General features: G+C 54.7%; 8 protein-coding genes across 8 annotated transcripts; 5 read left to right on the forward strand and 3 right to left on the reverse strand.

Moving 5' to 3' along the window:
* Positions 1 to 612: 612 nt before the first annotated feature.
* SETTUDRAFT_152361 (uncharacterized protein) lies at positions 613 to 4,608 on the reverse strand (the record flags this gene model as incomplete). Its single annotated transcript, XM_008022347.1, has 2 exons — positions 613 to 3,651; positions 3,697 to 4,608. 2 exons carry the CDS (start codon positions 4,606 to 4,608, stop codon positions 613 to 615), a joined length of 3,951 nt encoding a protein of 1,316 aa, XP_008020538.1.
* A 1,287-nt stretch (positions 4,609 to 5,895) lies between these two features.
* Positions 5,896 to 7,289, reverse strand: SETTUDRAFT_85168 (uncharacterized protein; the record flags this gene model as incomplete). The annotated part of the gene is made up of 2 exons (XM_008022191.1): positions 5,896 to 6,258; positions 6,306 to 7,289. The coding sequence occupies 2 exons, from the start codon at positions 7,287 to 7,289 to the stop codon at positions 5,896 to 5,898; spliced, it is 1,347 nt and encodes a 448-aa protein (XP_008020382.1).
* A 574-nt stretch (positions 7,290 to 7,863) lies between these two features.
* SETTUDRAFT_132667 (uncharacterized protein) lies at positions 7,864 to 10,662 on the forward strand (the record flags this gene model as incomplete). Its single annotated transcript, XM_008022348.1, has 6 exons — positions 7,864 to 7,884; positions 7,949 to 8,035; positions 8,090 to 8,116; positions 8,171 to 8,554; positions 8,606 to 10,285; positions 10,315 to 10,662. The coding sequence occupies 6 exons, from the start codon at positions 7,864 to 7,866 to the stop codon at positions 10,660 to 10,662; spliced, it is 2,547 nt and encodes an 848-aa protein (XP_008020539.1).
* A 1,801-nt stretch (positions 10,663 to 12,463) lies between these two features.
* On the forward strand, positions 12,464 to 13,328 carry SETTUDRAFT_162009 (uncharacterized protein). Its single transcript, XM_008022349.1, has 3 exons — positions 12,464 to 12,584; positions 12,635 to 12,690; positions 12,769 to 13,328. The coding sequence occupies exons 1-3, from the start codon at positions 12,548 to 12,550 to the stop codon at positions 13,216 to 13,218; spliced, it is 543 nt and encodes a 180-aa protein (XP_008020540.1). The 5' UTR covers positions 12,464 to 12,547; the 3' UTR covers positions 13,219 to 13,328.
* Positions 13,329 to 13,462: 134 nt separating this feature from the next.
* Positions 13,463 to 13,960, reverse strand: SETTUDRAFT_29780 (uncharacterized protein; the record flags this gene model as incomplete). The annotated part of the gene is made up of 1 exon (XM_008021961.1): positions 13,463 to 13,960. The coding sequence occupies one exon, from the start codon at positions 13,958 to 13,960 to the stop codon at positions 13,463 to 13,465; it is 498 nt and encodes a 165-aa protein (XP_008020152.1).
* A 1,429-nt stretch (positions 13,961 to 15,389) lies between these two features.
* SETTUDRAFT_17917 (uncharacterized protein) lies at positions 15,390 to 16,796 on the forward strand (the record flags this gene model as incomplete). Its single annotated transcript, XM_008021822.1, has 3 exons — positions 15,390 to 15,589; positions 15,655 to 15,759; positions 15,815 to 16,796. The coding sequence occupies 3 exons, from the start codon at positions 15,390 to 15,392 to the stop codon at positions 16,794 to 16,796; spliced, it is 1,287 nt and encodes a 428-aa protein (XP_008020013.1).
* A 592-nt stretch (positions 16,797 to 17,388) lies between these two features.
* SETTUDRAFT_29782 (uncharacterized protein) lies at positions 17,389 to 17,715 on the forward strand (the record flags this gene model as incomplete). The annotated part of the gene is made up of 1 exon (XM_008021962.1): positions 17,389 to 17,715. One exon carries the CDS (start codon positions 17,389 to 17,391, stop codon positions 17,713 to 17,715), a length of 327 nt encoding a protein of 108 aa, XP_008020153.1.
* Positions 17,716 to 18,359: 644 nt separating this feature from the next.
* SETTUDRAFT_152366 (uncharacterized protein) lies at positions 18,360 to 21,013 on the forward strand (the record flags this gene model as incomplete). The annotated part of the gene is made up of 6 exons (XM_008022350.1): positions 18,360 to 18,456; positions 18,513 to 18,696; positions 18,747 to 18,790; positions 18,844 to 19,038; positions 19,137 to 20,786; positions 20,961 to 21,013. The coding sequence occupies 6 exons, from the start codon at positions 18,360 to 18,362 to the stop codon at positions 21,011 to 21,013; spliced, it is 2,223 nt and encodes a 740-aa protein (XP_008020541.1).
* Positions 21,014 to 21,202: the final 189 nt, after the last annotated feature.

Genomic DNA, 21,202 nt, shown 5'->3' on the forward strand with positions numbered 1-21,202 from the left:
AAAACTCGATTCCCACTGCAACCCAAGAAAGAAAGAAAGAAAAAACACACAATTTTCAGAACTCTCCGGGAGTTATGGTGGTGGTGGTGGTGGTGTTCGTGCGTGAATTATGCAACTGCAACTGCAACTGCAAGACGCCAATGACAACCGAGGACGATGACGGAGGACGATGACGACAATGACCGCACAAAAAATTGAGATGACACACATAAGAGAAGAGAAATGAAGAACGAGGAATAAAAGAAGGAGAAGAAGAAGTCATCCGGATCGTCGAAAAGACCGGCTAAGAAAGAAAGAAAAAAGCACCTCAGTCATGCAATGCAAGATACGTACATGGAACAAAAGAAGACTTTTCGAGGGAGGAAACAAAAAGGGTGGGGGACTTGAATGCATCAGAGTGGGTGGGTGTGTGGCGTTGTATCGAGTATTTCGCATGTGTGGTTGTGCTGAACCCTCAAGTATGCTGCATGCTGCTTCGAACAGCAGACACAGAAAGAGGGAAAAAAAAGAGAGAGAGAGAGAGAGAGAGCCAAGTCCGTCTTGACGCTGTCTGTGTCAGTGATTTCCAATTACTGCAAAACATGTGTGTATTTACTGACGTACAGTGTCGAGTCAGGCATTCCCCAAGGCATGCAGCACCAAAACAGGCACGATTATTGCCGCGACAAGGCCAACATTAACAGCGATTCCGGCAATAAGCGACATGCGCTTGGACTCTGGCGTGCAGTGGCCGAGCCGGCCTTCTGTCATGGACGCAATGATGTTGTCGCCCAGGAAGCGGAAGAGAATGATGCATGGTGGAAGCAGGCAGAAGGCTGCGAAGATGCGCCATGAAAGTTTGCGTCTCTGTGCCTCGTCTTCGGGGTTGGCTTTGCGCTCCACGCAGAGTAGGTGCGGCGAGTGCTTTTGCGCAATCGTGCTGCGCGTCGGCGCCGGATACATGTCTAGGCTGGGATACGAACTGCGGAGAGGCGTGTTGGTGTCACTGGTCGATGGTCGGCCGCCACCCTCCATGAAGTGCGTGATATGCGTGGCTTGCGAAGATGTAGTTGAGCGAGCATCAGGTGCAAGAAACATGTGTCGAAGTTTAGTCTGCCCTGGGACAGCGGATCGGCTCGTACGGCGCTGGCTTCGTACAAAGGTCGTCGAGTTGCGGAGGTCTTGACGAGAGCCGGCGACCGACGACGCCTCGCGTACTTGCTTCAATGCCTTGGAAGTTGGGAACAGGGCCGTCTCAGAGGACCTTCGGCCACTCTTAGACCGGTTGGGAGGCTGACTGATTCGAGTCACGCTGCCGGTAGCTGGGAATGGCGATGCATAAAACCCTGGGTAGTCTGAACGGAAGCTCTGTCGACCAACGCTCGAGCTCAGCCTCACTCCAGGGCTACTGGTATCTGCAACGCTGCTGCCTGTCTCTTTCATACCCGTTCCTCGGGGCGTGCCAGTTAGGTTGCCTTTTGGACCAACGACAGAAACCTTCTCAAATGTGTTTTGGCGTTCTAGGCCAACAGGGCTGCTTGAAAAGACTCCCTTGTCCTGGGAGCTTGACGTCGGCGTCGTATCATCGTTTTGATGACGCTGATGCACGCGAGACTGACGATCTTGCACCGCTGGTTGCTCGTCGATAATGATGTTATCATTAGGACCAGATGCCAGCAGTTCTTGCGTCTCCTTATCGCTAAAGGCATAAGGATCTGCCCACGGAGCAAAAGCGTACGGCTGGTCCACGGCACCACGTCCGAGGGCTTTTTCGTAATGAGTAGAGTTATGAGCTTCTGGTGTGGCTTCGGAGTCAGATGTTTTGGCTGCTAGCTGGGATGATGATGTCCCGTGTGCAATGCGAGCACTGGAGCGGGGTTTCAGTTCTGGTGGCGACGATTTGAAGGGATGAGAATGCTCAGTCGGGAGAGGACTGGGATGGCTATAGTAGCTTGCTCGTCCTGGCGACTGACTCTGTTTTGCCCAATACGGAAGGGAACCGTCCGAGTTCAACCCGAGGCTGTCTCGTGTCCCTTCACTGCTACTATAGTCCGCGATGCTGTCAAGCGACTCGTGACCTTTCGAGTTTCTACTGTTACCACCGACAGTCTCCCAATCTGCTTGCTCTTCTGCGGCACCTCTGTCACCACCCGAATGTGTTGAAGCTCGATTTGCGACTGTCTTATTCAGCAATTGGCTCCCTGACCTGCGTCTGGACCACATGGCTGGAATCTTGTTGTCACTCTGGTGTCGGTCCACTGTGTCTTGAAACAGTCGCTCAGCCTGATCAAGAGCCTCTTTGGGTGTATGGGGACTAAGAGACTCTGCCTGCGAATACGACGACGATGGCTCAAGCGGTTGGACTTCTGGTTGGGAGTATGATGAAGACACTAGATTCTGCGCCGTAGCCGGCGGCACTAGAAATCCCGAACGAGGAATCTGCAAGAGATTTTGGGTGTCTCCGTAAGAGTAGGCAGATTCGTTGGAGAGTATGCCCGAAAACTCTGGAGAAGAAGAGAAGAAAGGTGGTCGACCATACTCGAAAGCTGGCGCCAGTGGAGGTGCTTCGCACGGGGGAGAACCCGAAGACTGAGCGACGATCGGTCGTCCAGAGAAGCCATTATCAGTGTTTTGCAGCGGGCTTCTGTGTCTACCAAACTCGAGTTGATCAACAGTCGGTCCCTCGGAAGATGTACTCAACGCATGTACAGGAAGACTTTCAGAGGTCGCAGTTTCCTCAGTTGTCCCTGCAGCATTGTGCGGGTTGTAGTCGTCAATGAGTTTACTGATTGTGTCCGCTTTTGGATCAGCCTCATCTGCCAAGTCGTGGAACACCTTCTGGCTGTTGTATTCGCATAGACTTTCAGAATGATGGTCATTCGGAACGTATCTTGCGCCCGCGCTGCTATATCGTGCGAATGGATTGAGGTTGCTGTTGCGATTGCTCGAAAGACTCTGCTCGTATCTTGACTTGCGATGACCGTCTCCAGTGTAGATAGATGAACTGGGATATATCGAGTCCAGATCATCGTAGTATGGCTTGGCCAGGCTACTCTCTTCAGAATATGGAAATTGTGGATCGTGGATCCGGCCCAGTTGAGTAGAAGGGTCATCTGGTACCATTGACACGAGCGGTGGTGTTTCATAGGGCTCTACCGGGTGATTTCGAGAGACCTCGACCTCGCTTGGTCCAGAGGAGAAGGCGTGGTAGCTCTCGTGAGGCAGAGGGCTAGTTGGAGTGAAAGGAGACATTGCGCCGACCGGGAAATATGACGGTTCAGGTGCAGGGGTACGCGAATCAAGTCGTTGTGGAAATTCCAAGTTCACGCTGACTGTCTCCGTGCTCACACAGCGATTATGCATATACCTTAGCTCCTCCTCTTGTGGCTTCTCTGGAGCCTTTCCAAGCTTTTGTGTCAATGTACGGGTAAGACCTTTGAGGGAGAAGCGCGATTCGCGTGCGGGTGTCTTCACAAATAGAGGAGAAGGTACGTCGACGGATTCCGGGCTGTACATGGGAGACGTGTATGACGAAGAAATCGGGCTGAGCGCTGCGGGCGATGGAGGGGCTGGAAGATTCTCATATGACTGGCCAGGAGAATCTCCAGGACGCCTCAAGATACCCGCATGTGCTGCATGGAAATCTCCATACATGGCTCGCTTGGGCGCCATCTGTCTTCTGTAAGTCAAGTCCTCAGTGACACCGAATTACCTTACCTCTGAATATTCATCCACGGAAGTTCGCACAGGAAAGTAGTCACTCGAGTCAAAGTCTCGTGAGGGCGTAACGATATCGTGCAATAGCAGGGAATTGTGGGGGTTCACGAGGTCGAACGAGGCTCCACGATAGTGGATGGTTGCGGGAGTTGCGGGTGGCGTCGTGGGTGAAGTGGCCGTAAATCTAGGTGGGTCTACGCGGGCCGGCTCTAATTCATCTTGGGGTGGTGAAAGCGACGGGTCAATCCCGTGGGGTGGGTGCGGGAACCGTGAAAGCGAAAATGTCGAGGGTGTTGTTTGCGCCCCACTCGAGTTTGTCCGCTCAGTGGACACGCTCAGTGTAGCTGGAGGTTGTTTTTTGGCAGGGGGAGGGGATGTGACTAGGCCTGTGGTGGCAGGCGGTCGTGGCAACCTTTTTCTCGGGTTGAAGTAACGTACCTTGCTCGAAGAGCTGAGAGTTGATGAGCTTGATATGCTACCTGCTTGGCGATGAGGCTCGGTCGACTGCGCTCGAAACGGTAGCTCAGGTCGCGTTTGTTGCTGAGAGGAAAACAGCGTCGATTTGAGTTGGTGAGCCGATTGCGAAAAGTGAAGAGGGCGCGGGGGCGGGCCAGAGTTGGACCAAGTCGAAGGTGGCACCGAAGCAGCGCGATCAGTATCGTTCAAGGTAGACGCTGCAGGCTTCCTGCGAAGAGTCTTTCCTGGTGTCCCCTCTCGCGCAGGTCCGGGCGTGTGTTGTTGCTTGCGATATTCGTGAAGAGTGAGCGTATGAACAGGAGTCCGTGATGAGACTGAAGAGGTGACCGAGTGGTGAGGAGAGTGAACCGGCGTCATGGGGTTGCCAGCATGCAGCCGCGGTGACGCCCGATCAGACAGCCGCGGTGACTGCGAGTAGGGATTGAAGGTCGTCATCTTGCTCATTCAATTGCACTGTGTATTTTGCCAAGCCTGGCCCTGTTGGTAGTATGTCGCTTGTATCAAGATGGACGAGGACTCTTGACTCGCGGTTCGTCGTTTGTCTTTGGTATCGGACCAGATGAGAGCATTAGCGAATGCATTGCGACATCTAGTCCATGGCAATGAACGGAAGGAGCTAGTTCCACTGGCTATGTTGGAGTTTGATCAGTCCTCCATGTTCTTGCCTGTATCTAGGGCGCTCGACTAACCTCAATGGCCTCCGGATGTAGACCCGGTTGCTGTATCGATAACGACTGGAAGATTGCCGTTCCCTTGATCTAGACTGAGAGGGGCGTAGCGACTGACTGTCTTGGCCACTTTTTGATGTGCGGGTAGCTGGATGGAGCGACGTCAAAGGATCGAAGGCATGGGACGACGGTTCGGCAGCAAGGGCGAAAGCAGTATGGAGAGATTAGGATTAGAAGCGATAAGAAAGAAGACAAGGCTATGATAAGTCTACGGGCCGAGAAGAGTAAGAGGAAGGAATGCTGCAAGGCAAGAGAGCAGAAGTCACGATGCTTCTACCGGGTACCTGGAAAGGAAGACGCGACGGCAACAACATCAGGAGGAACATTTTCAGAAGTCCCAAGCCAGCCCTAGACATGGGGCACGCCGAGCAGTCGTCATCTCAGCAGACCAAGCATTTCCACTGCATCCACACGTCGTGCCATTGTTGATTACACCCATAGGGCGATGCGGCTTTGTGGGTGGTTGTCGATTGACCAACCCCGGTCTAGCGCAGTATTGCCGCCAGCCAATCAAGTCCCGCAGCCTCCTCCAGCCCTGAAACACCGCACACCACCATCGAGCATCCATGGCCACTGGATGCATTCCGCTGAGTGCTGCTAATATCTGTCATCTCGTTTCGATGCCGGGTGCTCGGGACGTCCAAGCGTGCCGAGTCCAATCAGCCACTGCTTCTTGTTGTCATGAGCCATTATTGCACCATGCGTGCGATGGGGTTTTACCTCAGCTGCTTATCGAGAGGGCTGTACATGTGGGACCAGGTCTGCAGTAGGTGTACATTCTGACGAGTATGGAGGAGGCGCTGCTGCGTTGCCGGCGAAGCCGCCGGACATGCCGCTAATGTGGCGATGATGCGTAGCCGAGCCGTCCGTCCACTGCGAACTGCGTGTTCGTGGAATGTAGTGCTTGCTGTTGGCTTGCATACCCATTACTATGTATACTCTGGGCTGCGCAGATCCCTGGGCTTTCCCCGGATGACACATCCCTCACGTCTGCTCATCTTGGACTGAGCCGTCCTAATCCTGTTTCGCCGCACTCCTTCAACCGCGTCCGTGACTTTCTGCGTCGTATTGACGGATGCCGTCTTGGTTCTGGGCCACGCGAGGGCGAGTACGAGAAGCGACGCAGCTCAGGACTCGGAGGAAACCGATGATCGACGACAACACGGACGTTGACGTTCTCAGGAGCCCAGACTCGTCGTTCCCGCTGGCCCGAACTTCGGGTAGGCGACTGATTTTCTCTTGGAGACTGGGGAGCATGCCTCGGATAAGAATGGGCGTGATCGGATTCGACGGACTTGTTGTCGTCATTGGCATGATGATCTATGTGGTTAGGATTGCTCTCTCCTTGGCTCGTACCCTGCTACCATTAGCGCAGCTTGCCGTCTTCGGGCCAGAGGAGCTTACTGTCGTCGGGTACACCGTGCCTGGCATCATTACGTACTGATCCAGCGCATGCATCAAGTTGGCAAAATTGTAACCCAGCCCTGGCTGGCTGGGAACGAATCGCTGGCCAATGTCATGGTCAAAGCTGATGGCACAGTTTTGCGATGGCATGTACTCTGCGAGATTGTTGTACCACTGTGGATACGAGCCGTACCAAGCTCCCACGTTGGCTTTCACATTGACAGTCATGTACATGTTCTTGACGTCTTTTGGCTTTTGCACGAGCAGCACAAAATCAAATTCACGCGGCAGACCCGACCTCTGGAGCACGTTTTCTGTCAGCGTCCAGACGGCCTTGGAGTCCTCAAAATTTTGCGTGCCCCCGTCGGGGCCTTGCCTCGACCGCACGGAGCCTTGGATGCTCATCATGTGAAAAACCTTGTAGCTGCTTTGCATGGCGGCCCTCGGATTCACAGAGGCCGAGACGGGTGCCTGAGATACGCCCAACGAGCTCGAGAGGCTAAAGTTCCACTGCAAATTTTCTGGCGACACGGCGCCAAACATGAGCTGCGGAGCATGCTTCAGGATACGTGGATGCGAGCGGCCGGGCCGTTTGTGGGAACCAGAGGCCTCGTCGCCACTGTGCATGCACACTTCGATTTCGGCACTTTTGAAGCGATGGGCGTCCGGGTCGTGTGGATGAAAGACAAAATGCACCGAAACGAAGTAGACGTGGTAGATGGCAGGCTCATGGAGTACGCTAGACCTGTAGTAGCCGTGTTGCAGGCGGTTCACGTGGGCGGAGACGTAGGCCTTCCCAGGCAGGCGGCGCTCGTAGAGGCACTCCTGGTTGACATGCAGGCGCTTTCGCGGGATATTGGGGTCGTCGGGCGCATGCCTGGCGGGCGCTCTGCTTCTCTTGGCGGGCGGATCCGGCTCTGGGTGCTGAGGCTCTTTCTCTTGGTCGCCGCCGTCTCGCTTGAGGCGTTGAACAAGCGAGTGCATCGAAAGTGGCATGTGGGCCGGCGATGATGACGTGCCGGGTACTGTGTGTATGTGTAGGGCTGTGGCGCGGACCGCCAATGTCATCGAAGCGAAGGTCCTGGGCTTGGAATGGGAGAGAGATATCTGGACGCCGTCATGATGGCGAAGAAGCCATGGCTGTATCTGTGTGAGTCGGCGTGGGCCAGACGGGACAAGCTATGGTCCACGCGACCGGCGCGAGCATGCATTTGTAGCGACGTCTGCCATGAGCAGCAGCAGTAGTGTGTATGCCATGGTGAAGCCTGGCTCGATGTAACATGGGCGGGGAGTCAGGCACGCAGCGTGTGGTCAGGCCGGTATGGCCATGTGAGGGCAGAGACAGAGAGGCAGCGGCAGCGGCAGCGCGAGGGGCAGAGGGCGCCGGCGGCCTTCCTTATCAGCGCGAGGGGCATCCTTATCGCCCGCGCCCCCCACCGAAAGCCGCAAACGGTGAAGTGCATGTGGGAGCGCGACTGCTTTTCGAGAAAAGAATCCAGAGGCGCGTCGCATCGCTCCTGTTCCCAAGACTATCTGCGCCCACAGGTTCCAAGGCGCCATGCAGTTGTGTCCCAAGGAGGTGTGTGTGTGGCCGGGCGTACTGACTGCCATCTGGCCGAACCCTGCTGACCATCTCGTAACAGCTTGACAAGCTCGTCATCTCGCAGCTTGGCCTGCTCGCCCAACGTCGCCTGGCACGCGGTGTCAAGCTGAATCACGCTGAAGCTACTGTATGTCAAAGGCGCGCGACAATGCCCAGCGGCTGCTGCTAATGCCATGGCCAGGCCTTGATTGCGAACAACCTCCAGGAAGTACGCCGCTCCCTTGCCCTGCGCGCATAGCCGTCGCATGCTGAACGCCTACAGCTCATCCGCGATGGCAACCACACCGTCGCCGACCTCATGTCGATTGGCAAGACGATGCTGGGCCGCCGCCACGTGCAGCCTTCAGTCGTCTCGTCGCTGACCGAGTTGATGGTCGAGGGCACCTTTCCCACAGGCACCTATCTGGTCACTGTCCACCATCCCGTCTCCACCGACGATGGCGACCTGGCAAAGGCCCTGTATGGGTCCTTCCTGCCCATACCCTCCGACGACATGTTCCCGCTGCCCGACGGGGCCGCATACGAAGACACCAAGCAGCCGGGCGCCATCGTGGCTGTCAAGGGCGAGAGCGGGACCATCAGGCTGAACGAGGGGCGCAAGAGGATCAGGCTGAGGGTCAAGAGCACGGGAGACCGGCCAATCCAGGTACGTAGACGGCGCGCATGGGCGCAATGGTCACGCGACTCATGGTCATAGGTCGGATCGCACTACCACTTTATCGAGACGAATCCCCAACTACAGTTTGACCGCGTGCGAGCGCATGGCTACCGACTTGACATCCCCGCCGGCACCTCGGTTCGCTTTGAGCCGGGCGACACAAGGACCGTCACGCTTGTTCAAATCGGCGGCAACCAGATCATCAAGGGCGGAAACCTCATTGCGTCTGGCTTCATCGGCGATCTGTCCGTCGCCAATGGCATTCTGGAGAAGCTGCAGGCTGGAGGATTCCTCCATGAGCCCGAACCGATGGGCGATGCTGCTCACATTGACATGTGCACCATGGAGCGACAGGCCTACATTACCATGTTTGGTCCGACAACTGGCGACCTCGTCAGGCTGGGCGCCACCGACTTGTGGATCAAGGTTGAAAAAGACATGACCAAGTATGGCGACGAATGCGCATTTGGAGGAGGAAAGACGCTGCGAGAGGGCATGGGCCAGGCTGGAGGCCGATCAGACAAGGAGTCGTTGGATACCGTCATTACAAATGCTCTGATTGTCGACTGGTCTGGAATCTACAAGGCTGATATTGGAATCAAGGACGGCATGATTATTGGCATTGGCAAAGCAGGCAATCCCGATGTCATGGACGGCGTGGACCCCAACTTGGTTGTTGGCGCCTGCACCGATGTCATAGCCGGCGAACACAAGATTATCACGGCGGGTGGTTTTGACACGCACATTCACCTCATCTGCCCACAGCAAGCATACGAGGCTATAGCATCGGGTATCACTACTATGCTCGGCGGTGGCACGGGGCCCAGCACTGGTTCGAACGCGACAACATGTACGCCTGGCAAGACACACATCAAGCAGATGCTGCAAGCGATTGACCAACTGCCTCTCAATTACGGCATCACGGGCAAGGGCAATGATGCAGAACTTCGACCACTGCAGCAACAGGCGGAAGCTGGTGTCTGCGGTCTCAAGTTGCACGAGGACTGGGGGACCACGCCCGCCGCCATTGACGCTTGTTTGACCGTTTGCGACGAGTACGATATTCAGACGCTCATTCACACGGATACACTGAATGAATCTGGCTTTGTCGAGTCGACTATTGCCGCTTTCAAGGACCGAACCATTCACACATACCACACCGAGGGTGCTGGCGGAGGCCACGCTCCTGATATCATCAGCGTAGTCGAGCACGACAACGTCCTGCCATCCTCGACCAATCCTACCAGACCATATACCCGCAACACTCTGGACGAGCATCTTGACATGCTTATGGTATGTCACCATCTATCCCGCAATATTCCCGAAGATGTCGCCTTTGCCGAGTCGCGTATCCGTGCCGAAACCATTGCCGCAGAAGACGTTCTTCATGACCTTGGCGCCATCTCCATGATGTCGTCCGATTCACAGGCCATGGGTCGCTGTGGCGAAGTCATCCTCCGCACATGGAACACGGCACACAAGAACAAGGTGCAGCGCGGTACTCTCAAGGAAGACGAAGGCACTGATGCCGACAACTTCCGCGTCAAGCGATACATTAGCAAGTACACTATCAACGCCGCCATTGCCCAGGGCATGAGCCACCTCATTGGTAGTGTCGAAGTCGGCAAACTCGCCGACCTCGTTCTCTGGACTCCAGCCAATTTTGGCGTAAAGCCAAGTTTGGTCATCAAGAGCGGATTCTGCTCATACGCTCAAATGGTAATTCCCCTTTCTCCACACACACACAGTATATGAATCGACTAACACACGTCCAGGGCGACCCCAACGCCTCGATCCCTACCGTCGAGCCCGTCATCATGCGCCCCATGTTTGCGCCTCTAGTCCCCGCATCCAGCATCACATTTGTCTCGCAAGCATCCATTGCATCGGGCGTCGTGCAATCGTATGGCCTGCGCAAGCGCGTCGAGGCCGTCAAGAATTGCCGCAAAATCGGCAAGCGAGACATGAAGTTCAACGACACAAAGCCGAAAATGAGAGTCGATCCTGAGCGGTATACCGTCGAGGCGGATGGAGAGGTGTGTGCGGCTGAGCCGGCGGAAACACTGCCTCTTACGCAGGCTTATTTTGTGTATTAAATGTGCGTGGGAGGAAAATTTGTGCATTTTTGGCTTGTGTGTTGCTTGATTCTTGGTTGCTTGGTTTCTTGATTACTGGTTATTACTTGGGAGGCTGGCTGTGCATTAAATTGGCAAAAGGAGAGAGAAAGTGGCGTTGATCTGCCTCTTGTTGTATGAATGTTATGAATGTTAGCGTTTTGTGTTGATGCGTATTGGTGGTTTGCATGGCCTGGTGATGTAATAGTAACTCTAGTTCTATCCAAGTAGGTATCTGCATACTTTTACTACATACGTTGCATACATGGCACTGCCTAATGACCTCCTACAGTATTGTATGTGTTGTGTGGAGGAAGATATCTAGTCCGTTTGATGGATATCCTCGTACAATGTCCATACTACTCAGCATACATACATACATACATACATACATACAAACTCTCTTCGCATTACATTACACATCCATCCCGCGTTTCCCACTCCCCCGCATCGTACGATTCTCCCGCTGTCTCGAGTCAAACCTAGTCTTTACAAGTCATTCCACTCCACTCCACTGCACACATACACACACGGGACGGGACATAGTTCATGTATCTATCTATGCAGTGCGTGTGCGTGTGGCTTTATTGCGTGTACAACTCGCCCGCTCGCACACACACACACACATATATATATATATACACTAAGGCATTTAGCTCTTGTGTAGTATACCTGCTGCTTTTATCTACATAGTACTGTGTTATATCATGTCATGTCTACAGCACAGTAGTAAAAAAAAGATTACAGTATGAAATTCGACATGTAAAACAGAAGCGGGGGGGGGGTAAAAGGGGGGATTTTGAAGATAGGCAGTTCGTTGGAAAAATAAAAAAAGTTTAGGTCGTAAGGACAAAAGAGCAGAGAAAGTTTGGTCCAGTCTTTCTGTATGTATGTATGTATGTATGTATGTATGTATGTGCATAGCTGGGTAAGTGGGCTAGTTGGGTGAGTAAGTAGCTAGGTAGATAGGGAGTTAGTTAGTTAGGCAGTCAGTAAGTGTCTTCGACCTCGCAAATCTCAAATCTCAATCTCGATATTCAGACCAACCAAAGTCACTAAATACGCAGGGCCCAATTTTAGACTTAAAATGCACATAAGTATCGATAGCTGTATACTCATCACCGTCATCATCATAATCAAGCAATACACAATCACCAAACTCCGTATCTCGCACTCGCCTCCACCATCGGGATGCATGGCCTTTCCCCCCCCTCTCAGCCCAGAGGTCCGTGCCCCACTCGTTTCCCCGACCGAACAAAGTGGGGAGAGAGAGAAAGAACCACCACCACCACCACCACCACTAATACCTTTCCGCCGGCAAACAAACAAACACAGTGTGCCGCCGCCTCCCCCCAAAGAACGGGGCCGGACAATCCACTTGTCAAACTCCCCCCCCCCAAGACGGACCTGTCTGTCTTAGCTGCTGCATCTTTGCACCCGACACATGGCGCTACAATTAACATGGGTGCGGCTGAGCTTCTTCCCTTGTCTCTCTCTCGGTGTCTAGTGTAGGGAGTAAGGTGTGTGTTGGGATTGGGGGTGGGAAAGCGGGTGCGGGCGCGGGCGCCCGTTGAGTGGGGACCCGGGGATCCGAAGCGGTTGACGTGCGGCGGGGGGGGGGGGGGGCGAAGGCTCAATGGCGCCTGCGTCGCGGCGGGCGGACAGTACGAGGCATGGCGGGCGGGACGTGAATCAGGACGCAGCAGACTAGGACTTTGTAGCTATCGGACATAGATATAAAATGATTGCGAGGTGGTCGGTGTTTGAGGGCACTTCAGTGCGGCTGGTCTTTGTCTTGAGTGTATATATATATATATATAAATCATACCGGAGCAAGACCAGATCCATCACAACAAGTTCAGTCATCATGTTTGAGAAGAACAAACTTCAGCCTACCTTTGAGGGTGTGTATGCGTGTGTTTGGGGGTGTGTATTTGTGGCTAACGAGGAGCAGATGTTATGGGGTGTCAGGCAGCGTGCTATGAGTGGGCAGACAGCTACGATAGCAAGGTGAGTTAGAGGCATTGATGGTCACTGGCCAGGTTCATGGCAGCAAAAAAATAGAGGCTCACAGCAACACACTGGCAGGACTGGGAGCGTCTCCGCAAGTGCGTAGCGCCGACACTGCGCATCGACTACCGGTCGTTCCTCGACAAGATATGGGAGGCGATGCCGGCCGACGAGTTTGTGGCCATGGCCTCTAACCCGGCGGTACTGGGCAACCCGCTGCTCAAGACACAGCATTTCATCGGCGGGACTCGGTGGGAGAAGACGGCCGAGGACGAGATGACGGGCTACCACCAGCTGCGGGTGCCGCACCAGCGGTACACGGATGAGTCGCGCAGCACCGTGGCGGTCAAGGGCCATGCGCACAGCTTCAACACGCACTGGTACAAGAAGGTCGACGGCGAGTGGAAGTTTGCGGGGCTCAACCCAGACATCAGGTGGTATGAGTACGACTTTGATAAGGTGTTTGCCGAGGGCCGCGAGCAGATGAGCGAGGCAAAGGCGGCGGCTGGGATCCCGGAAAAGGCCTAGATGGCTCGGCCCATGGACGGAGAGGGAGAGGGAGAGAGTGTGTGTGTGTGAAGAAGAGCGATGTAGTTATGAATACGAAACGATGCGAGCAAGCGAAAGCATGTGCTGGCCAATGTGTGCATGTGTGGGCGTAATCAAGTCGACGTGTAATTGGCAGAGCATGGCTGTGTACAAGGGGTCCAGGGATCGGTCCACAGGACTCATTCTTCTGCCAGGCCAGGCTGGTTGGGTGTGGTGTGCAGCTCTAGCCCAGCAAGCGGTGAGACGAGCGGGCGGCCATGGAGCTGTCGCCATGGATGCGCGATTCGGCGGGCAGCATCTGGCTGGGCATTGGCGCCGCGATGGGCCCCCAGGTCGATGCAGGCTGACGAGGGGCGGTCGTGGCCGTCGAGGCATAGCGGTAACGGCGGGCGGGGGTGGGAGTGGTGGGAGTGGTGGGAGTGGTGGTGGTGGTGGCAGTGGTGGTGGCAGTGGTGGTGGCAGTGTCAGTGGTAGTGGTAGTAGTGGCCGTGGTCGTCGTCGTCGTAGGGGTATACGGTAGCGGTAGTGGTAGCGGTAGTGGTAGCGGTAGTGGTAGCGGCCGGCATCCAAACCCCCTCCCCCCCCCGCATACTCTTGATACATTCCTGCCCACGCCCAGCACGGCTCCCGCTCTTTGCACAGCTCCCGCGCTGCTGCCCATGCCGCCAGCGCCCATGGCCAAGTCAGTCCCAGTCAGTCCAAGTGTTGAGCTGCGCGTCATTGTGGGCAGGGGGTGGGCCCAGCGAACAGCGACATGGCCCAGTTGACGCACAGGAGATCGTTGTGGCCACGCAGCCAATCTCCAGGGCCTTTGATCGGGTCCATGTTATCCTTGTATCGATCTCCCAAAGCTTGTGTCAGCCCAATGGCCGCTGTTCGTGGCGCCATCGCTCCCCTCGTCTGCTGCGTCGCTACCGAGCGGCGCAAACTTAGCGGATTCTCTCGGCAGCACATCATCTGCCCTCTCTGCTCTTCTATTACCCCACCCACCTTCTTCCCACACACTTCGAATCCCTCGCCTCTTTGTCCGCTCTTCCTTCTGTGATTCCCTTGCGTTCTGGTGTTTGGATTCGACCTGTTTCTCTCCTCCGCCCGACCCCACCCGGCCTCTCTTCTCTCTCTCTCTCTCTCACTCACTCACTCACTCTCTCTCTCTTCCTCTGTCTTCCTCGCCACTCCCCACCGAATCCCGTCCGTCTCCTCTGTGTCTGTGTGTCCTTGAGCTTTGTCGGTACGTATCTGCATTTCGCACGCACAATATTTTTTTTCCCTCCTCCCTCGCCTTGGCGCGAGCGGGCGCCCTGCACACCGGGTGCATATCGACCAGGCCTTGCGCACATTGCGCGCACAATCAATTGGGAACACGTCCGCCCTCGTCTGCTCGCCCGTGTGCGCGCACCGTCGCCCGCTGACGTCGTTGGGCCTGCACGGACTTCGTTCGCGTCGTCGCCAAAATATCGTCGCCCAGCTGAGGGCGGAGCCGCGCTGCCCATACGCTGCGTCTGCTTGGTGTGGATGAATTGTGAGCATGAGCTTCATGTTCCGTCGTCTTCATCGTCGTCGTCGTCGTCGTCATCATTCTCACCATCACCATCACCATCACCATCGCACGCCCGCCCGCTCGCCTGCGCCCGGCCCGGCCCTGCCCACCCCTCTCCCCGCATGCCTTGGCCCATTGCCTCCGGCCTGCCTTCTTCTGACTCTCTGCACAGATTGCATTCGAGCCTCCTCACGGCCACTCGTTCACTACACCCACCTGTCCGCTCCTTGGTGCGCGATCCGGTCGTCCTCTGTCGCCGCTTTTTCCGAGTGTCTCCTAGCTTATTGGGCTCGTTCCTTGGCTAAGCAGCCTTTGCGCCTGAACCCACCACGCACCTCTGCAGGCTACGCTTTCCTCACCGTGACAGAAACGAGTCCCGCTGCCCACCGGTAAGTGCGCGCTGGGCCCCTTTGCCCCTATCCCTGGCCTTCACCTCGCGCCCGCCCGCTGCCTAGTCCATTCCTGCGCGCCCATTCACCGACGCTAACCATTGCTTTTCGCGCCCAGGCATATAAACGACTCTTACACTTCTCCATCATAATTACAGCGTCATACCCTTACTCCCCACCTCCGCTAGCTCAATCGAATTACCCCGCTTGATCTATCCAGCATGTCTTTCAACAACGGCTACGGCGACCAGTTCCAGGGCCCGCCCCAGGGCGACATGAACAACCCAACTCCACAGCCCGGCGACATGGGTCAGCCCATGGACACGTCGGGCAACGGCTTCCCGCCCCAGGGCAACATGGGTCCTCCAGGCAGCGCTGGTGGCGATGGCCAAGGCCAGGGCGCCGGAAAGACGACTCTCTGGTGAGTCCGCGCATGCGCGCCCTCCCCGTGGCCAGTAGGCGTGCATTGTTCTGACTGCAGCACAGGATGGGCGAGCTCGAGCCCTGGATCGATGAAAACTTTGTCCGCAGCATCTGGTACAACATGGGCGAGACGGTCAACGTCAAGATGATCCGTGACAAGTTCTCCGGGTAAGCATTGGGCTGCAACAACCAAAGAAAAGTCATCAGGCTAACTACCGCATAGCAGCAATGCTGGATACTGCTTCGTCGACTTTGCCAGCCCCGATGCCGCGTCCAAGGCGCTCAACCTCAACGGCCAACTGATCCCCAACTCGAACCGCCCATTCAAGCTGAACTGGGCCTCTGGTGGCGGTCTCGCTGACAGGAGGCAAGTCACACCTGGCTTTTTACATGCACACATGATGATTGCTGACAACAAACACAGCCGTGACGAGCGTGGCCCCGAGTTCAGCATCTTCGTCGGAGACTTGGGCCCCGAAGTCACCGAGTTCGTCCTCGTCCAGCTCTTCCAGAACAAGTACCCGTCGACCAAGTCGGCAAAGATCATGTCGGACCCCATCAGCGGCATGTCGCGTGGTTACGGCTTCGTCCGATTCGCCAGCGAGGAAGACCAGCAAAAGGCCCTCACCGAGATGCAAGGCGTCTACTGCGGTAACCGCCCCATGCGCATTTCGACTGCTACTCCCAAGAACAAGAGTGGAGGTCCCGGAGGTCCCGGAGGAATGGGCATGCCCCAAGGTGCAGGCGGCCCTGGCATGGGCATGTACTCAATGGGCGCTCCCCCCATGGGTAACTACTATGGCGCTCCTCAGCCCATGAACCAGTTCACTGACCCCAACAACACGACTGTCTTTGTCGGTGGTCTTTCTGGCTACGTCACTGAGGATGAACTGCGCTCCTTCTTCCAGGGCTTCGGTGAAATCACCTATGTTAAGATCCCCCCTGGTAAGGGATGTGGCTTTGTCCAGTTCGTGCAGCGCCATGCCGCCGAGATGGCCATCAACCAGATGCAGGGCTACCCAATCGGAAACTCTCGTGTCCGTCTCAGCTGGGGTCGCTCCCAAAACAACTCTGGGCCAGCTGGCACCCCATACCGCCCAGCGCCCCCTCCACCAGTGCCCTTTGGCCCAGGAATGGGCATGCCTCCGCAACACCCCTATGGCGGCGGCGGCGGTTACGGTCCTATGATGAAGGTAAGGCAGTAACCTGTGTGAAGATGTGGGTCGAGCGGCCACAGCCTGCTCTCCCTGTGGCTGCTGGCCTATGACTCACATCCCACATTCCAATTTTTCTCAGCCTGCCTCGTGCTAACGATTCCGCAGTAAGCGCATTCTTTCTCTCTGTATTGCTTGCACGGCGCTTCATTCATGGTTCATCCCGTTGGCTTTACTGCAATGACCCCTTTCATGACTCGGCATGACGAATTTCGAGCGATTTGGTCTTTAGTTCTATAACGGGCGGTTATCCAAAAGTTCTCGACTTCTTCTGACGACACCATCTTGCTGGAGGGCCATAGAGGGAAGTCTTTGTATAACAGGCCATCCATTCTCCCACTCGGACTTTTCTTTCAGAGCGTGCTACTCTTCTTTCGGGGAGCATCTAAGGGATGTAGCTAGTCATGCATGGGTCGGGTGCTGCTTTCTGTCGAATGCCTTTCTTTTACCGGTGCTCTCTGCGACTAGCAGGATTGGCTATCATTCCAATCACACGATTCTTCTATTTTCTGCGTGTTTTGTGGCGTGCTTGCTTGCTTGCTTCTTTGATTCATCTAACGTTTGGTTCCAAGTGCATTATAGTATGGGGGGGGGGGTTCTTTTTGCGTGCGCGTTGAGTGTTTGGCTTTGTGCATGGTTGGTTGCCTTGATGTGCCTTGGGGATGTTTTTGCTAACGTCGCTGTGCGCAGTCTTCCTCCCATGCAGGCACCGGTGCCTTCGTCTTATCCATCTTTTGCGAACAATGGACTCGGTGGCTCGCAAAACGACACGTCGACCGCATCTGTTACTTCACCCAGCCAGAACGGGACAGGGACTCCGTCCAGTCTCAGCAACCTCCATCATTTCACGTCTCCTCTGTCCAACGGCCAGAACAATCCTTTCACTCAGCCATTTCCCGCCCCACATTAGCCCGTCGGTCACGTCACACCAACATGCGCACCTATATTCTTTTTGACGGTTTAGCAAGGAGTCAAGGGGATTGATTCATGATAATGTGTGCATCGACTTCTTTTTTTTTCTCTGGGAATGGGGTCTCTATACATTAGCGAGGCGTCTGGTGATTACAAAAGCAGCGGGATACCTATTGTATAAGAGAACGGAGTTTGATTGAATTATTGACATTATCTACGACCATGGTAGGGGCTAGGTATAGGCTCCTATCGTGAAGATGCGCTTCTGTTAGACGCATGTAATCTACTTACTATGGTTTTTGGTACTAGGTGGCTGCCACGGGATACGCTTGGGTTCTCCAGCTGGGCGAACCATGATTAATGCTATATTAATGTTTCTCAAGTCGATTTACTGCATCCCTCCAAGGTCTGTCCGCGTCTGCTGATATTAGTATAGATAGACTACCTAAGATATCCAATACCCAATGGGGTAAGTTGCGATGTGACGGATAGCCCGACATGTGTGCCTTCCCGCCATGATGTCTGGGTGCCCACCTTCGCCCAACCTGCAACTCGCAGACACGTCTTCTCTCTACGTCTCACACTTCAACCCCCAGTTGCTTGTTCTTTTGGATCTGAACAGCAGCAAATCACTTGCCTGCCATGCGCTACGACAATTGGGATGTGATCCTGTTCCCCAAAGATTCACATGTTCCCATACAGGAGTTCAAGACGGCTTGCTACGTCTCTTCAGAAGAGTGTGAGTCTATTGGGCTTGTTCGTATCTATCAAGACCAAAATACTGACACGTCACAGATGGGCGCCAGCTGCCTACACTGACTTGCTACATCAACTCTCTGCCGCCATCGACACCATTTCGTATCTCAGTCCACTCATGGGGTGATGCGTCGAAAGCCTCGGCGCTTATTGAGTCTCAGCGCAAAGGCAACCAGAAGACTGTCTTCGCGGTTCAGGTCATCATCGACGGTGCCAGAGTCTTGTGAGTCAAGTGGAACTGCTGCTCGGTGAGATGTACGCTGACTGATATAGCCGCGGTTTCTTCGACCTGGCTTCAAAATGGCCCCAGGAGATTTGTATGTCGCCTTGAAGTAAATGTCCATCGGTAAAGGAGCTGACGATTGTGTAGCACACGAGAAAAGGTCACTCACCTTCAATGAGCCTCCCTCCACTCATCGAAAACAGTGCCTCGAGTTTCCTCCATTTCATAAGCACACGCTGATGCAGAATTTGTGGGACTCTCGCGATCTACATGGGCGCATAAGAGTCGTGCTGTCAGAACAGCTAATCAGCAAGACGTCGAGTCCTGGAGACTTGGACCTTGGCACGACCAACGACCTTGTTTGCTTCTCGTTTCAGCATGCTCCGAAAGGTATGTCTGGGGTGGCAGAAAGGCATACTGCATGACACTCACACTGGCAGATGTTTTAGAGCAGGCTGGAATCTCGTGGCCGATACGGAACCCTCTTTACCTCCCCAATGCGTTCAATCGGGACAAGCAACATCCTCAGACCTCTCCAGCGACTTCATGGACCCCCAATACCCGCACATTTGCAGGAGACAATCATGCCCAGACACCGCCATCACCTCGTGCACAGCCCATATTTGCCAAGTCACACGAGAATGAACCCAAGCGGCGATCTAATGCACATTTGCCGCCTATATCACAATTCTCGAGACATCCCATGGTGTCGATGAACAACAGTCGCGCAGGCATGTGGGACGATGCCTTTGGTATGCTCGGTAATGGCGCCGACGATATGAACACGGACAATTGGGCGACAAAGAGGGGAACACCTGGGTCGTGCGATTATTCCATGCCGGATTATATGTATACTTCACATCACTCGACTAATGGCTCGCCATGGATGGAGAACATGACCCGGTTCGGTCAGAGCGAGAGCACAGGATGGAATGATCGTCCAAGAAAGGAAAAAGAGAAGCAGGTCATCGTCACGCTTCGAGAGGACCAGCTAGGGCAGATAATCGAAGCTATAAGCCCACCAAAGCGACACCGGGAGATTCCGCGGGCTTTCGACGCTCAGTACCACGAAAATGACAGCCATTCTCACAGCTACCATCAGGCGAAATATGGGGCTGCTCCACTGACCAGCCGTCCGTCTTCCGCATCACTAGGTCGCAAATGGATGCATCCGGACTCCAACAGCGCTTTACGAAACAGCACGAATAAAGTGTCATTTCAAAAGAATTACGGACAAGACGAAGGGAAGGACAGGATGCCCATGACGCAGCGTTCATCAACTTTAATCCACAAAGAGAATAATGTCGCTTCACAACTGCGATTACCCACGCCCTTCCCATACGCCAATCGTGTCCCAACACCGAATCCCTTTGTGCAGAGGCAATCAACAGCTGCTTCAGAGATGTCCATGAGAGACCCTTCCTCAATCCAGCCAACAATGTATCGTTTTAGCCGAAGTGAAGCGCCGCCGCCGACCACTGAGCCCAGCAAATTTGGCTCAGCCCACGGACCCTCTACTGTCAACGTGAGGAGCAGAAAAGAAGGCCTGGCTTCAGATTCGCCAAAGCTTACTGATAAAGCGACTCGCCACGATCAGAGTCTCTTGCCAACAGTCAGTCCCGACGCAGGACTAGCACAGAGTTCCACATGCAAAGACCAGAGCCGATTCACTCATGGCAAAAAAGGCATCCCCGACCTGGTGGAAATCATCGATGTCGATGCCATTGACCCAAGCCTAGATAGCAACATGGCCATGGACAATACCAAGCTTTCCCCATTCAAATCCAGCCACAAGTCGGGCGCCTCGGTATCCAGCATCGACAGCACCGTCCGCCTGGAGCGCCAGCTCTTCAGTGCCCTGGGAGAAGAACTCGGTAGCTTCGACCACCATCACCGCATCGACACCACAGGCATGGGCCCAGAGCTCGCACAAGCATTGGGTGGCGGCACTGTCGGTGCTGGAGGAAACCCGCATTCCGAAGTCAGTGCCTCGACGACTACGCTGAACCCGGCTGCAAGCGACTTTGAGCCGTCGATCAAGCGCAAACGACAGGGCACCCTGGGCGGCGAGCGAGACGCAAGTCCGATGAGTAAGAAGGAAAAATCGGAATTGGGGGGCGATGGGGAGGAGCGCGAGGACGTGGTCGTGGTTAGTTTGAGAGGCGGAGGGGGAGGAGATTGAATGCTTGCTTGCTTGATGGATTGATTGATGGATGGATTGGTTGGTTGATTGATTGATTGATTTTTGTTTGTTTGCGTTTCAGGTATTATTACAATTATGGTTTTTGGAAGGGTTTGTTTTTCTTCTACTTGGTGACTTGGAGGACTTGCGCTGGCTTCTTCTCTGCTTCTTCTTCTTCTTCTTCTTCTTCTTCTTCTTCTTCTTCTTTTCTCTTCTTCTTTTTTTAGCCTTTCTGGGATATGAGGGATGTTATTATTTATTCATCTTGAAGCGTTTGAACGTTTTGAAGGAAAGCAGGTATATAGGTAGAGAGGGAGAGAGAGA

The sequence above is a fragment of the Exserohilum turcica genome (assembly GCF_000359705.1).
Source record: "Exserohilum turcica Et28A unplaced genomic scaffold SETTUscaffold_1, whole genome shotgun sequence".
Classification (NCBI taxonomy): Eukaryota; Fungi; Ascomycota; class Dothideomycetes; order Pleosporales; family Pleosporaceae; genus Exserohilum; species Exserohilum turcicum.